The 13,415-nt window shown below is 43.8% G+C and overlaps 1 protein-coding gene across 1 annotated transcript; it reads left to right on the forward strand.

The window, feature by feature from the left end:
* The first annotated feature begins 449 nt into the window (after positions 1-449).
* On the forward strand, positions 450-13,207 carry Dab (DAB adaptor protein). The gene is made up of 7 exons (XM_018545864.1): positions 450-739; positions 4,235-4,449; positions 4,526-4,669; positions 7,011-7,163; positions 7,650-7,898; positions 8,134-8,382; positions 8,468-13,207. The coding sequence occupies exons 1-7, from the start codon at positions 703-705 to the stop codon at positions 12,773-12,775; spliced, it is 5,355 nt and encodes a 1,784-aa protein (XP_018401366.1). The 5' UTR covers positions 450-702; the 3' UTR covers positions 12,776-13,207.
* The last annotated feature ends 208 nt before the right edge of the window (positions 13,208-13,415 follow it).

A 13,415-nucleotide genomic window follows, 5' to 3' on the forward strand; every position in this document is an offset into this window, starting at 1 on the left:
GACGGTCGGCGGCGGGGGCGGCGGCGACGGAGGCAGCTGTCACTTCCTCCGTGTTTTTACGTCGCGCGCGCGGATACACGCGCTCGCCGCCGCGCGCGTGGAACCGTGTTCCCGGGTGCCAGGCAGCAGCGCGCGGAGCGATCCTCGCCGATCCTGCTGCTGCTGCTGCTGGTCGTCCAGTCCCGACCGGTGGTGCGTGCACGGCGACGCGTACGCGAGTACGCGTGATACACGCGCCGCCCGTCCCTCGACCGCTCCGCATTCCTCTCGGCGTATGGGAAATACACAGCGCGGAGGGTGAGACGCCGGCCGGGGGGTAACAGTGTGAGAAGGGGACGGAGAGAGAAAGAGAGAGAGAGAGAGAGAGAGAGAGGGGAGGAGAGAGAGAGAGAGAGAGAGAGAGAGAGAGAGAGAGGGGAGGAGAGATTAGGGGGTGCGCGGACAGAGGAAGTAGGAAGAAGGAGAGAGACAGAGGGAGACCGATGTGCTACGACATGTGTCCGTGCTGAGTATCGTGTTCCCGACCGTGTGCCGACGTACGAGGGTGCGTCTTAAGACGGGGTGACCGGGACAGGGGGTGCGGATGAGAGACGGACGGAGAAAAAGATAGGGTGAAAATTCTCGTAGATTCCTTCGTGCCGTTCTTCGGGGCTCTCTCTCTCCCTCGTCGTCGTCGTCGTCGTCGTCTACGCGGGATCACCGATGCAGACCTTACGGAAAAAAAACAGTCCGTGCAAGTGTGAGTAGAGAGCAGAATTTTCGCTCGGACTCGTCTACCCTCGCGTGCCCCGTGTTCCGTAAACCGTTTTCGTGATTCCAAAGAGTTTATGTGTCATCCCCGTCATCCCCGATGGCGAGTCGACGGGTACTTCTAGTGCCACCCTGTAGATCCGTTAGGGGTGGTTAGGAGCGCTCCGTTAATATGGCTTCCTCGTGTGTTCGCGTATTTTCGGGGGTTTGCGCACCTCGTGCGATTTCCACGATCGGCAGTGCAATTCGACACGATTGAGGCGTCTTGCGGCGCGAAAACCACGAGAAACGTGTCACGAATTCGCTCACGAGAAAACCGGAAGCACCCCTTTTGCGTCCAGATGCACGCGTTTATCGACTGAGCGACGTCCGACAATTTGCTCGTATCGCTGGTAGATGTCGACGTCTGTGCCGTGCGCGTGTTCTAGATTACTACTGCAGGACTTTTGAGAAGACAGCGTGGAAACGCGCTTATTCCCTTATTCGATTAGACTGCATTTAATTGGCGTAATTGAAATCATAAAAGAATGCTGCGAAAAGAATGAGAAGATCTCGTTATGGAAATCAGCTGAGAAATATTCTAACAAAGTTTACGGCGAGCGCGCTAACTTAAAATGCCATACATCGGCGCGTGCTCCCTTCTCATTATATATTTAAAGCTAAGCGATCGATAATTTTCGAATTACATTTGTGTAATGTAACGGAAGTCTTAACTGCAAACTGAAGAACAAAAATGGGAAGCGATCGCTGAATGAATTGCAAGACTGCGAGTCATTATATAGATAAATACACTCCGCATAAATAGCCAATTTTTTCTTGATGAGTCACATGATAGTAATTTATCATTTTCTTCTTCTTTATTCTTGAATCTTGGACATGAATTTTCAATGTTATCATATAATTATGAATAGTCATGAGTTGCTATTTTTTAACAATAATTTCCCCCCCCCCCACCTTAAGTTATATAATACTGAATATCCGTAAATAAACGGTCAAGTTTGAACGAGCCGGGCGCATCTTCGATCCAAGTTTTTTTTGTGAAAATGTCAGAGTGGTTGCGATAAAAATATTTTCACAACAATACACCAAGTTTTCCGATACGTTTGGTTGCTATATTGTCGCGTGTCTTATCGTAGACCGCGCAATACGTATGTACTGTATACATAGAATTTACCGATAGCTTGATTTCAGAAACCGATAGAAACTGGAAGAAATTCGATTAAGTTACAGGAGACATTTATTTCTATCAAATCCGGTGTCTTCGAAATCAGATTTGTTGAAGAAAAATATGGGAGAAGATTTTGTTGTCTTTCGATCTCCTTAGAAAAATATAATAATATTGTAAATATTAAACTGCTTATTAATTAATTGTTATTAGTGCTTTTAATATTATACTTAAAATAAGCAATTAATTACTATATAACTAATTTAATAATTATGATAGAGAATTTTGCGATGATTTTTAAAGAAATAGTATAAGTATTAAATTGATTAATTTTAATTAATTAGGTCTTTTGAACATATATATATTAAAAGCACTAACAATGCTTTTAATTTTAAAATAAGTAAATAATTATGAACCAATTTATTAATAGTTACGCGAAAGAATGTTTCTTGGGGAAATTTAACACTGCAAGTATTAAATTGATTAGAAATTAATTACATATTTTAAGTATTAAAAGCACTAAAAGCAGTGCTTTTAACATTTAAAATAAGTAATCAATTATTATAAATCAACTTAACTTATACAATATTAAATGGTCGTTATAAAAACTCTCTCGTAATGATAGAGGAATTAGACGTAGTGCTACGTCGATTTGTACTTCGTTCGGTTGTTTCGTCTTATTGCACATCTCTTTTCACGGGCCACAATAATAATTATTATTAAAGAGGCACGGGATACATAGGGGCAAGTGCAATGCCAGAGCGCATCTGGCGCGAAAAAGCAAGGAGAGAAGGAAGAAGGAGCGTCGATGAAAATTTGGATTGGTACCGGGCGTATATACACTGCTCGAGTGCCGACAGTTGGCGTTCTCCACTCGAAGACTACGAGTGCCTTCGAACAAACGCCAGAGCAGCCTTCAGTCATTAAAATCGCAGGGGCAGCGAGAAGCCTGCTGAGAGAAAGAAAAAGTCGCGATACCTCTCTCGGTTCTTTTCTTTTTTTTTTTTTTTACGCTCTTTCTATATGTTATTTAGATTTTCAACAGATTTATCGTGCCCTTGTTTGCACACACGGTCGCTGATAAAGTCAACTATTTTGCGCGGTAAAGCTAATACAATTATTCTCAAACCGTAATGCACAGTTATTTATGTTCGCGCTGATATTTACATAATTCGGAGCTGCATAAATTGTGTTAAATTTATTATAACTTGTGCGGGATATGTATATAATTACATACTTTTGTACCAAAAGCCGCGGAGTTATAACGAGCGGCGTGCAACTGGCGTTATGCACTGTTTCAAATAATTATCACCAGCATTAGTCCTCGTTTGCCAAATGTTATCGGGTCATACTTTGATAAGTCAAAGCGATATTGGATGGCACTTCCGTTTACCAAAATGAATATAACAAATGGCACGTATTATTATCGTAGGTACCAACAGACTCAATTATCGGCTTCCGAACTATTAATTTTAATGCCGGTCCTCGCCGACGGGAGATCGTTCTCGGCGGGCACTCGAGTTCTCTCATTTTATAGTCCCGCCGGTCAAATTGATTGTACGACCGATCGATGTCGATTTAACGCGTTCGAACCTATATCGCCGTCGGGATCGCTCTGTTCTGAAGGGCCTCCCCTCAGCGACTTCAAATACGATAATTCGATCTACTGGGCATCGGGCGATTCTCCTTCATGCAAGATCGAGCGGGACCCGCACGTCGCAGTGTTACAATGAGCGCTCCCCGTGTGCTTTCGTATTTTCGCGTTACTTCCGCGACGGTTCATCGTGCAGAACGAATTCAAAACGATTCGCGGCGAGCGACCTTAAGGGGGATCCGAAAGTCATTTGGTTCGCAGATTATTTTTCAACAAATATTTTTCTAATTGTCTTTACACAGATTCAACAATTCTTTTTTACAATATAATATTAAGATATAAACGATAATTCGAATCGATCGACTTACGTTACAAGCGAAAAAGTTTGGAAAATTATAGTACTGTTATCGGCTTCTGGTGTCGACTTGTAACAATATTATTTATCGTCTCATTAAACGAATTAAGCTGAAGGTAGAATATAATCCATTTTGTTAAAAATTCCCGCTGCGACCTTAATTTTCTACGACGTTTTTAAAAAATAAAAGAAAAAATTGGACCGTAACTGAAATAGATCGTTCGTCGTGAACGAATTATTTAATCGTGAAAGTGACATTTGAAATTATTTTTACTCGTTTCTCTAATTAATTAGTAGTTATTTCTTCACTCTTTCATTCGAAGAGATTTAACAGGGCGATAAAATCATTCTGCATATCTTTGACTTTCAGTCAAAAATGACCCAACCCGCTTTCTTGGGGAGGGCGTGTCGTTCAAGGCGAAGCTGATCGGTATTCTGGAGGTGACGGAAGCACGCGGTGACCGGATGTGCCAGACGGCCTTGGCTGAGCTGAAGATGGCGATTCGCGCCGCCGGTGAGCACAAGCAACGAATCGCCGTTCAGGTCAGCATAGACGGGCTGCGTTTAAGGGATGAAAAGACGGGGGTAAGTAACGAAATTATTTATGTAGGTAAACATTGGATCGATTCGTGACATAATTTATGATTGCGTCCTTTCGTAGGACTGCCTGTATCATCATCCGGTACATAAAATATCATTCATCGCCCAAGATATGAGCGATTCGAGAGCCTTCGGATATATTTTCGGATCACCGGATACCGGACATCGATTCTTCGGTATTAAGACTGACAAGGCGGCGAGTCAGGTAAATTATTCTATTCTTATTTTGTTTCGAACGATCGTTTCTTTACACATTATTGCACCAAAAATTGCCCTTAAAGGCTTGTGAAGTATGCAACGAAGTAACGTATAATAATCCACGATTAATTCTTGTTCTCCATAAGTAACGATGAATTCTTCACGCGTACTTGAACGTCCATTTGAAGAGCCTGTATCACGGGCTCTCGGCATATATACGCGAAAATCTAATCGGAGCGCACAAGACGCACAAGGCGAGGGGCATCGAATTGATTTCGCAGCTCGAGAGTTATCGGGGACCACGCACGAGCGATTACGATTTCGCGATCCTGCGTCGCTACCAAACGCGGTTAAAGTGTGTCAATTATCGGGAACGAGTAGCCGGCCGGGCATCGAGGGAGGCGTAGCCGGAGGGGAGTAGAGAGCCTAGAATGATATTTGCCCGATCCGAGAAGCAATATCGACCTCGAGCGACCGTAATCCCGGATGCGTATGTAAATAATTGCATTACACGGCTCCGCGTTCAACTCCGCCCCGTTCCTCCGTTATACGTCCTCGCCGCGGGAGATTGTTGCCGGATTATCCACGGCTCGCTTCGTATGCTGTTCAAAGGGATCGACGAGCAACTTCTTGATATTCAAATCCGTCAGTATATCCCACTTTTGTGCTCAAGCACCGCGTGGTTTAAGCGTCGAGAAAATGCCTCTTTTAGGTGTTTCCTATTTGCTGCGTCGAAGAGCATCGAAAATCACACGCAAGTAGCATGTTGTTCTTAATTGCTATCGATCAGGAGCAAAACCGTAGAAAAGAACGTTCTTCTAGGAACATAATAAATATAATACGAAATTTTATTTTAATAATGAATTTTAACGAATATACTGTAAAAAATAAAATGTTAATTTTAACTCAAAGACGTTGAGTGGATTTTCTGAGACATGCAAAAATCTACTCAACGTCTTTGAGTTAAAATTAACATTTTATTTTTTACAGTGTAAATTAGTTAAGAGAAATTAATCGCGTATCATAATTTTTATGCTTTAAATGTATAATTGCTTAAAAGATATTTTTTTATAATAAAATACTATTTGAATGTTTTTTTTTTTCTGTCAATCATCTGTGTTAAAGAAAGCCAAAGTCGCAAGCAAAAAGTATATTGTTCTTAAATACAATTAATTAGGAACGAAACAACCGTGAAAGTATTATCATATTATTATCCTAAAGACATAAATGAATACAAAATTTGATTCTAATAACGAATATCTTTAACCAATACATCAGATAGCAGAAAGCAGTTGCGTATAATAACTTTAGCACTACTCTTCATTAAATTTGATTTCATTACACGATTAAAATCTAGGTTAATTCATTAGAAAAGGTCCTTTTCTAATAAATCTGCTTCATGCATGCACTTATTTTCGCTCGTCTTATTGAACAAAATAAGTTTGAAACAGTTGACATTATTACGGTATTATTCGCGTAATATGCGGTCGCGAGTAACTTTCCGCAAGATGAATATTAGACATAATAGCAGCGAACAGAAGTTCATGACGACTAATCGGCTACGTTAAGTCGAGGAATATGTTTAAACTCGGGTATGAAGCATGGAGACTTTCGCTCTCGATCGCGCGCGCGCTGGTACAATTGCCGGGTCCTCAACTCGTGCAATTCAATAGCGGCGATCATCGCCACGAAAATGAAATCAGCTCGGGAAGCTCGCGCGACAGGTGGCAAATTAATTCAACAACCTTACGCCTTCATTCAATTTCCAAGTTTAATTTCTGCGCTCGCCTCCTGTAAACGACTCCGGTAATCCTCGCCCGTATATTCGGCGGCGTGTTTGATGCGCCGCTGGAGATTTTAACCGACCTGGAATCGCAGCAAATAGAGGGTTGTCGCGCTGATAATACAGGGGCAAGAGGGAAGGGTGAGAATAAAACGAACGATCGAAGAAAGGTTTCGGAAATTACGATCAACGGGCGTGGTGGGTGGTTTCCTCGATATTTTTCATTCCTGAAGAAAAGGAAGTTAATTTAGGACTTGTCGGGAATTCTCGAGGCTTCAAATTGGTCTAAAAATAAAAGAAAGTTTATTCTGTTTTTACTGGAAAACGGGAAATATCACTATGTGCGTGAAAAATAATTTTAAGGCGTTAAAAGGATTTAAAAAATCTTACTGTTATTTAAAAATTAAATTTTTCGAAAAGAGATAATTTCTTAGAAAATTAGATCGAGAAATAATCTCAAATAAGAATTCTTCGAATGCATCGGATTTCAAATATGCAAAATGTAAACGAGTTTACGTCTACAAGTTTGGTGCAAGTGGCACAAGCGAGATATTTTGTTTAACAGGTGGTGATAGCGATGCGGGATTTGTTCCAAGTAGTGTTCGAGCTGAAGAAGAAAGAGATTGAACTGGCGAAACAGCACATAGAGCAGAATGCCATTAATGCGATTAAATTCCACACCGGCGGTATTTTCGTTGAGTCAGCACCCGACACCAAGGTGAGTTCCAATCTCTCGAAATAATTGCTGCAGTCAAGATATGTCAGCTAAATTGTTCTCTTTAATGACTCTTCTTGTTCGTATTTTTAAACTGCTTCTCCATTTTCCTCATAGTGTGCCTGAAGTATCATTATTCATGAATTCATTAGTTTAAATATCATCTAAAATCAGTCAATGTTAAACTGATTCTTTATCACCTTCTAAATAGATAACTAGAAAATCTTATTAAAAAGATCATGATTGACTTAAAAATTTTTATAAATGTCTTGCTCATCTTGCTCTATAAGCATAATGAAGATAATTATTTGTCCGTTGTTTATATCGTAATTATCACATTGTATATTACGAATTTAGAGAGAAATAAAGAATCGGTTGCACAACAGTACGAGTTCATCGACGTTGGTGGAATGGATTTTAAGAGAAATACCGATAATAGTAAGACGTAATTAACAGACGCTAGAGACGCGTTACGATAATTTGTCGCAGGGCGCAGCGGGCACCGAGTCATCGTTTCATCGAATTCGCACGACTAACTGCGAGGTCGACAAAACCGCCGATCGCAAGAACGAGACACAGAGCGGTGTGATTGCGGATTTGCTAGATCTTCAGTTCGAACTGAATTCGCTGCAGCAGGGCATTCATCAGATGGACAAAATTACGCCAGAAAATCCCGTACCGTCTACCGACGATCTATTCGAGACCGATCCGTTCGGTGATTCTTTCGCGAACATGAAGGTGCGGATTGGTATTGCGAATTTGCGAATATCTTCTTCATCTAATGCGTTAAAAAGGAAATTGCAATCATCGCAATCTTAATATCGGTGTGAATGGAGAAACTGTATTTTTTCATTATCTATCAGAAACGAATCAAACGTAATCATTACAACCATGATATTCATAGCGAACACATAAATAATATTCATTGGCAATATTATATGTTCGACGTTTTATTTTTCTGTACCTGTTGCAGCTGCAGGATACAGTTCGTCCAATTCTGCCACCACCACCCTCCTCGACCAAGAGAGGACATTTAGAGAGACAGCATACTGTACCAGTACCGCCCGCATCAACTACTTCCAGTCCGGCGACGTTAGTTAGTAAAACGCCACCACCACAGAGCACGATTCACTGGTTCGACAAGGAGGCTGAAGATCTCTTCAGTGACAGTGAGATAACAAATCTCAGTAAAAATTCAACGACGAAGAAAGACCCGGAAGATGTAAGTGTCAACTTCCTCTCTGTTTTTAGCGAATACATTTCTAAAATAATTTTTATAATTTCACGCGACGCATATCGTATTGCAGAGCTCAGTGGAGACTACGCCTCGTAACAGTCAAACAAAAAGCCCGCAGATCGACGTGTTCACAGAGTTGGATCCCTTGGGTACCGGTCTGATTAAGCCTTATGTGGACAAGAAGGATTTCTTCCAACATTTAAAAAATCCACCGAAAAAAGTCCTCAAAGATTTGGTGTCCACGAATTCCACCGATAGTTTTCCAACGAACTTCAACATCACAACCAGCACGGAATGCACAGAGTCGACGAAAACACAAAACGAGTTATCGTCGAAGGACAGCGAAGATAATAACTTCGCCAACTTCGATCGATTCGACGAGAACGAGGTGAGCCAATCCTCCCAGCAGAGAATCGACTCGCCGCCAAAAAAAGAGACGACCTCCCGCTCGATACATCATCAACCTCTCTCGGTGTGTTTGCCGCCGGAGGAACCGACGTTATCTAAAGGATCGACTACTGCTTCGGGAGGAAGCTCGATCCTTCGTAGCATGGACAGAGATTCAACGGAATCAACACAGGGGTTGGTGAAGCTACCCAGTCCGAAGAAGTATCTTCAATCAGTACGAAAGAAGGATTTCGACATCGACTTACCGACTGGAAAAACACAGTCTTTGGAGTCCAATAAACAGTTCCCGGTGGATTTCTCGATAACAAACGAGTCGCCGGCATCGCCACTACGGTCTTGTTCGTCAGACGCGAACTCGCGTCTTTCTAGCTCGAGCGCAGAATTGGATCTTGTGCCGGAACCACCGCCTAGGGGCACGGGAAGTATTCTTATCAACCCGCCGCCTTTACCACCGAAAAAGCAGGGGGCTCGAGGGGGCACAAGGCCACCGCCTAGACCACCACACACGGAGGGACATTTCCAATATGATTTTCCACAGCGCGAGACCTCGCCATCGCCCACCAAAATTGTTAGGGATGAAAACAAAAGTCCGCCGAGAGATATCAAGGGTCATCAGTTCGACGACAATTTTAGTCCGCCTCCGCAAATATCCAGCAGATCGGATTTTACGACAACTACTACCTCCACTTTCGAGGATTCCTTCAATACGATGTTATCATCCACGACATCGTTGTCATCCGTGCCCTTTACTAGCAGCAGCAGCACCGTTTCGGTCACAGATTCCAAAAAGATGGAACCGCCGCTGGATGTCACACTCAGTCAACTGACATCATTGTGGACAAATCTGGATAAGTTGGCCTCCAGTCTTGGCATGACCGTTCAGCAGTTGACGGGTCTGACTTTGACGCAACTCACGCAATGCTTGGGGAGTCCTTCGGTAAAAGAAACTGTCGCTGATGCAGAGGAAACTTCGTCAATAATGTCAACATCGATGTCGACATCGATAAAAGAGCAAACAGTGGTTCCACCCAAACCTACGACCTCGTCACTGTCGTCGTTCGTATCAAAGTCGTTCGAGATGACAATTGGATCGAATTCAACTTCCTTCGAGTGCTCGGAGTCTTTCAAAACTAATTATGAACCGGAAATAAAACAGGATTCTACGTACGACAAGTATGCAGTATTTCGAGAATTGCTGGAAATGGAGCAAATGGAACAAAAGGAAGAGAAGGTCGAAGAGCCAACTGAGAACAAAGAAGAGTTTAATAAAAGCGAACAAGATTCCGACGATGCTCAAATTCAACCAGAAGTACCAATTAGTGAGAGTACTTCGAATTCTATAGCTTCGTTGGTGAATTTAACCGTCAAGCTGCCAGTTAAAAACGAAAACTTGTTAAAAGAAGAGCCTGCAACAAAATCGGATGAAACAATAACTAGCTCTCTTGCAAATTTAACAACAGAAAAATCGATGGAAATCGAAAACAAAGAAATTGAGAAGGACAGCGATGTGATTGTAGATGCAGACGTTACGTCTGATTCGTCCACGGTTCAGCCAACAGAAATAGATATCGATGACGATAGGGAGAAGACGCAGACTATGGATGGGGAAGATAGACAAGAAAATTCCGAGAAAGGGAGCGACGCCAATGGCACTTTGTCTGATAAAATCGGTTCTGATATTTTCAACGATGAGATGAATGGTTCATCTGTAGCTGAGAGATCTTCGATAGAGGTAAAATCCTCGATCTCCACATCAAGCGACAGATACGCTGCCCTGCGAGAAATCATTGGCGAACCGGAACCGGTACCGATCAAGAAGGACGATGAGGACATATTGAGCTCCGCCCGAGCATCTCCGATAGTGCAATCTCAGCAACAGATTCAGCAGTCGAGAAGTCTAGCGGAGGTAGAATTGTTAAATTTGTTTTCCGACAATCTACCACCACCAGCGAGTCCGAATATTTCGGTTAAGAAGGAGGCTTCGGAAGATTTGAAAGCCGTAGCGATGGACATTTTTGAAGAGATTAAGATGTTGAACACCGACACACATCGCGCCAAGGAGACCAAGCCACTGGCTTCGTCCTCGGGATTTGAAGACATGTTTTGTCCATTCCCGGAGACAACGCGATCGGACAAGGACGACAGTAAGGAAGACACTAATTGGGCCAAGTTCGACACAGGCATCTTTGGCTCGTCCGACAGATCTTCGTGCGAAGGGCAGCGATCGATAGGCGGCACTTCGCCTTGGTCACCGGATGGCAAAGATTTCCATAGAGAGATTTCGTTCAAGGGAAACAGCGGTTACCGACACTCGGGCGATAGCGATAACGAATGGAAGGACGAGGAAGAGAGCGAGGAGAGCAACGGCAGGTTACGAGGAGACAGTAGATACTGGTCCCGGCATCCGCGATTCGATGCACCCGGTTATGAAGATAGGTCGTTTTATGAGGATACTGACAAGCGGGACCGCAGCTTTCGCGACAGGATGGGCAGGAAGTCGCGTGGTGCACCATGGACCAAGAGTGGCGCTCATCGTCCGCGTGATCCTTCACCCTGGTACGAGGAGGGTCAATGGGAAGACGAGGGTCTGCGACGGTATCCACATCGGAAAGTGCAGCCTTACAAGGACGACGAGGATCAATATGAAACGCATTGGAAGTGCCGGTCGAAGCCGCCACCGCCACAGCGGTGTAATTGGAGCCACGATGTTCACGGTTCGTACTACGATGACGAGCGTAAGCGAAAGCTGATGCTGTGGAACGATGAAGATCGTTTTGGCAGCAGCCAAGAGAGCATGGGCTACGACGAGGAAGATCGATGGAGCAGAAGAAGGTACGAGAGAAGACGATGGGAGGAAGATAACAGATTCTGGGGAAGAAGAGGACCTCCGGATGCCGATTATGCTTTGAGAGAATCACTCTACTATTCGCTATATCGCGATAGCAGAGAGAGACCTCACGACTATCCGTCCTGGGATGAGGAATACGGTCCGGAACGTCCAAGCGACGATTCGCCCAGATACAATCCAGCGGGTAGAAAAAGACATTGGCCGAAGAGACCTAACAGCGCAAACGACGGCCGCAACAGCGAACTGGTGTACGCAGACCCGCGCAAATTCGGCGCCTCCAGGTCCGAGTGCAGCGACAATGATTCCGATCCGTATCTACGATCTTCCCAGCGTTCTAGGAGTCGTGAGAGCTACTGGGGTAGTGATCAGGAATACGATAGCTGGGTAGAGAGACCGTACTGGTCCGAGGGTCCCGACTCAAAAAGTGAGACAATGCATCGCAAACGTATAGCCAGGCACAAGACTAGACAGGTGCAAAAGACGCAGAGTCCATTCGAGGACGATTTCGCGCAAAGCGTCGAGCACATGGAATCGTCTGGTCCAAGCGGCGCGATAGAGCCGCTTGCACCGGTGGAGGTGCGCATACGACCTGATGCGGCTGATCAGAAGCGGGATCCGCCCGTTAGCCCCTCGTCTGGTATCAGAGGTCCCAAGGATCATCTTAGACGAGACATCCCCGTACGCGAGTACAATAAACGATCGAGCTACTTCGAGGATGATCTCACACCCACGGCGAGCGCATCTAGTGACACATCCGACCGACAGAGGTTATCGTCCGAACTCAAAGCCACGCCGGAGGAGTTGCCGTGCGATACCAAGGATCCACAGCAGTCCATCGATGGCTTTGTCTCCGAGGACAGCGGTCGCGATTCCTTCTTCAACGGCGACCTGAGGTTCGACGACGACGCCTTCGTCTTCAAATCCGAGCTGGACGACAACGTGCCGGATCACCGTGCGACCACGTTGCCGCTGAAGAATTCGAGACAGGGAAAATACGGGCCAGGGAATAATAATAACAATAATAAGACGGCTAGGGGTGATCAGTATATCCGGAAATCGGAGTCGGTGAATATCTTCGCGAGGGAGAGCGACCCGTTCGACGGTGACGATTTCTTCAATTGATCTATCGAACAAACGACAGTAAAGGTTGCTAAAATCCCGCGCTGAGTTCGGTGAAACTAATGTGGACTAGATAATTGGAACTTGGATAAGAAAATGAAAAGAGAGAAAAGGAGAACAAAGGACGGTTTTCATTGCACACTCGAAAAACGTCGGCGGATCGTGAAAAACGGTGGAATCCAACGCTACAACGATACTTGGTTCTCCTCTAGTCAGAACTCGGCTATAGCAATTTTAACGTAGTAAAATTAAAGGAAGAGCTTTGAACGCAACTTGAACATATCTGAAAAAGTGTTGTCCGTAGCGATATTTTTCTTCCCTCGTTTCACAAAATTCTTTTAAAAATCCATTCTTGCCCGACTAAAAGAGCGCAATTCTTCGTTACCTAACTAAAAATTTTCTTGTAATTTACCTTTCACATTAATTTACGACATATACCCCGTACTTCCTGACAGATTTAATTCATCTTGAAGAAAATGGTAAAATTTTGTCCAAAAATTAATCATTTTTAATCTTGTTTCTTTTTTTTTTTTCGAAAATTCTGACAAAGAAATTTCGAAGCGCAACAAAGAAATCTATTCTAACGAATTTGTATGATATATATTTATTTTAATGTATTAAGATTGATTTTTGCCGAGAAAAA

Source organism: Cyphomyrmex costatus, unplaced genomic scaffold (genome assembly GCF_001594065.2).
Source record: "Cyphomyrmex costatus isolate MS0001 unplaced genomic scaffold, Ccosl1.0 scaffold505, whole genome shotgun sequence".
Taxonomy (NCBI): Eukaryota; Metazoa; Arthropoda; class Insecta; order Hymenoptera; family Formicidae; genus Cyphomyrmex; species Cyphomyrmex costatus.